The sequence below is a fragment of the Ranitomeya imitator genome, chromosome 10 (genome assembly GCF_032444005.1).
Source record: "Ranitomeya imitator isolate aRanImi1 chromosome 10, aRanImi1.pri, whole genome shotgun sequence".
Lineage (NCBI taxonomy): Eukaryota > Metazoa > Chordata > Amphibia > Anura > Dendrobatidae > Ranitomeya > Ranitomeya imitator.
This window is the reverse complement of record NC_091291.1, coordinates 20708460-20712161: the sequence shown is the minus strand read 5'-3', so window position 1 is coordinate 20712161 and position 3702 is coordinate 20708460. Positions and strand designations below refer to the sequence as shown.

Below are 3702 nucleotides of genomic sequence, written 5' to 3'. Positions count from 1 at the left end.
GTGTCGAAGAAAACTGGAGTGCCCGAAGGAACCCATGGAAACTTTACGAAGTAGTTGTCAAAGTGGGAATTTTTAATTTGTCTCTTAGGAAAATGAAACCTTCAGTCTCTTGCTTGCCTATCCAATGCACAGAAATACTGTAATATTGAAGTCTGTTGTATGATTGACTATCTCCTATACGATTCAGATGTGGCAAGTTCAGAGTTCTTCAGTAGGTCCTCAGCTGCCATGAAATCACCACTAGGGTTGAGCGAAATGGGTTGGCCATTTTCAGAAGTCGCCGACCTTTGGCAACTTTTTTGCGCGAAGATCGCCGACCTCATGGCCGATCCCTGTGTGGGGTCGGCCATGAGGTCGGCGATCTTCGCGCAAAAGTCGCGTTTCATTCCGATACCGCAAGTATCGGATATCGGCCATTATTTGCGGTATCGGAATCCATATTTATGTGTAAAATAAAGAATAAAAATAAAAAATAGGGATATACTCACCCTCGGACGCGCCCTGGTACTAGCCGCTGTAACCGGCAGCTTCCATTCCTAAGAATGAGCGCATGAAGGACCTTCGATGACGTCGCGGCTTGTGATTGGTCGCGTGAGCGGTCACATGAGCGGTCACGCGACCAATCACAAGCCGCGACGTCATCGAAGGTCCTTCACGCGCTCATTCTTAGGAAGGATGGCTGCCGGTTAGTACCAGGGTACATCCGAGGGTGAGTGTATCCCTATTTTTTATTTTCATTCTTTATTTTACACATAAATATGGATCCCAGGGCCTGAAGGAGAGTTTCCTCTCCTTCAGACCCTGCGAACCATTAGTATCCCATTGCACTGCATTGGGTTTCGTGTTTCGGCCGACCCCGACCCCGACTTTTTAATAGGATCGGCCGATTTCACTCGACCCGACTTTTGAGAAAGTCGGGTTTCGTGAAACCCGACCCGACCCTAAAAAAGCAAAAGTCGCTCAACCCTAATCACCACCCGTTGAGCTGATGGGTGACGGAATGAACACACGGAAACATTTCTAGCCATGAATGATAGCGGCATCTACAGCTCAGCCTAATACATATGAACAATGCAAACATCCAGCAAGGGGTTAGTACTGGAATATACTTCTATACAATAATATTCTATGCTATGATTATATTACAATCCAGACTGAGGTGCATTCAGTTGTGTTACATACGTAAGTGCATATACTTATTACATAGCTGTCCTATGCTGTAATAATCAGCTGACTATGGATGTAACATAAATATATATCTTGGCACTCAACTTTTGTTTAATTTAAAGATTTTTTATGCAGTCCAACAAAAATAAACAACGTTTCGGTCCTCACCGGACCTTCATCAGGAGCGTTGCTATGGTGGGAATAACCACTGTGTACTTGCGAGTACTATAGAGGGTCCGTGACCAAGTATAGAGCCGAAAACTCCCAGATAAGGCAAAAGGTCACTGTATTACTTTATAATGTGTCCCAAGGAACTGGTAGAGATCTGGTGCCTGGGTGAAGGCGCTCCTTCCGTGTGTAATAGTGGGTGCACTCCCACCAGTCGTCTGTTAGGGAGTATAGATGTACGCTATAAGGCCCCAAGGTTTCTCTATGTAACAGGTTCACACAGTGGTGGTTCAGTGGGCGGCGTGACGATCTCTCCAATGCGGCATCCACCGAAAAAGTGGAACAGGCTGACACGAGAGGTGGTGAGTTAACCTTCAATGGAAGTCTTCAAACAGAGGGTTCAAACAGACATCTATCTGAGATGGTTTATTGAATCCTGCATTGAGCAGGGGGTTGGACACGATGACCCTGGAGGTCCTTTCCACCTCTAACATCCTATGATTCTATGTTAAAAAAAAACTGACGAAATGCTGAAGGTTTGGATGTTCCCTTAGGGAGAAATTCTGCATCCACCATCAGAACTTGTGAAAGGAGTCAGTTCCTGGAGATGGACTTCTTAAGTGTAGAAATAAAGCAGGATTTTATAGTGAAACCTCCATCAAGAGCTGGATATTTCGACATTGGTTGCTCTCGCTTAAGGAAGAAGAGGAGTAGATAAGCTGGCTGTTATATTGCTTGCTTATCATTAACTTGTTTCATAATTTTTTCAGCCGGATATTTCCGCGCTCCATATTTTTCTTTAAGCATTGACTGTATTGAAAAAGCTTTTTGAAAATCTGGACTAAAAAAAGCGTACAGCAAAGGGTTTATAAAAGCCGTCAGCGAGGACAAGGCCATGGTGAGATTTAGACCCTTGTCAATAGATGAATTTGAAATCCTTTCTTTGGTCGCAAAGGAAGACAGAAATGAGAAGACGTGATATGGAAGCCAACAAAGACCATAAATTATCTGGAGGGAGAAAATCAGTTTGAGGCTTGTCGTATATCTTGAGGGTTTCTTCCTGTGATAAAAGAATCCTGTGATAATAACACATGAAATGATAACCAGGAAAGGTACGATGAAACCAAGGATGAATGCAATGGTTACTATGGACTGATACTGGACCTTCTTGTTGTGTTGGACACCATAGACACATTTCGTTGAGTTTGGACAATCGTATGTGTCTTTGAAAATGAAGTAAGGCACACAGAGCCCAAGAGAGAAGATCCAGATGCCCAATAGTTCTTTAGAAGCCAACTTCACAGTCCGATAGGAAATGTAACGAAAGGGAAACATGATCACCAGCCAATAGTCTATACTGTATAATGTGTGAATGAAAACGCTCCCAAACATGTAGAGATAGAAAATGGCACCGTCAAACCTGCACATAAAGGAACCAAAGGGCCAGTGAATGTCCAAGGCAAAGTAGACCATGTCCAAAGGTCGGATCAATGAGAAAATAAAACCTGCGATGAACAAATGCAAGGACAAGGTTGCTCGATATGTCTTTTCCATTTTGAAGACTTTAAACCATAAGACGAAGCAATTTATGGTTGTGCCCAATAGGAAAACCAAGGCACAAATAACAGCCGATGCAATACCGGTAACGTTGGAATCAGCAGTGATTTTGCCATTGATATTGCAATATTTTTTCCTGGTAATGTTGACGTCGAAGTTTGAGTAGTTCTCCATTTTCTTAATCGAAAGGATACACTGTAGATTATAAAAAGAAAAATAAATTATAAAGAGCAAAAAGAGATAAGAGAACATGAGATTTTATTTTTAATATACAATATACATCTCCTTATCTACGTAGCTGATGAATATATGCAGATACCGATTCGGTATCGAACGAAACCGGCAGCCTGAATCTCTTGCCAATAACAGATCCTTGACTAGATCTTCTATTTTGTGCACGCTCATTATTAACATTAGGCATGTCCTGCATTTTCTGCTGTATCCTAAGAGATAGAGCCACATCGAACCGACTCCCTATAGGTTCTGTATTAACTGACAAAACCAAAGCATATTGTTGCTCCTCATGTTAAAATTAAAAAATAATAAAACAAAATACCCAAATTGTATAAAAACAGCTTAAAAAAACATGTCTTTTCAAAACTTTCCAAAAAAACAAATGTGCAGCATCTGCAGCATGTGTATATTTAAATATATATGTGCAATGCGTCGGTGTATACATGGGTATGTGCAGTGTGCGTATAAAAATACGACATCCAATGAAAATAAGCTCTAACCCATCTTTCAGAGCAAAAAAATATTATAAGACCCTCTCTTATTTTCGGAAAAGCACTGTAAGTAGTATAGAGCTGA

The 3702-nt window shown here is 41.6% G+C and overlaps 1 protein-coding gene across 1 annotated transcript; it reads right to left on the bottom strand.

The window, feature by feature from the left end:
- Positions 1-715: 715 nt before the first annotated feature.
- Positions 716-3086, bottom strand: LOC138651105 (chemerin-like receptor 2). Its single transcript, XM_069741101.1, has one exon. It carries the CDS (start codon positions 3064-3066, stop codon positions 2062-2064), a length of 1005 nt encoding a protein of 334 aa, XP_069597202.1. The 5' UTR covers positions 3067-3086; the 3' UTR covers positions 716-2061.
- Between the last annotated feature and the right edge of the window lie 616 nt (positions 3087-3702).

Excerpts from the sequence above, each read along its gene's own strand:
- LOC138651105 (XM_069741101.1), bottom strand. The coding sequence starts at position 3,066 with ATGGAGAACTACTCAAACTTCGACGTCAACATTACCAGGAAAAAATAT.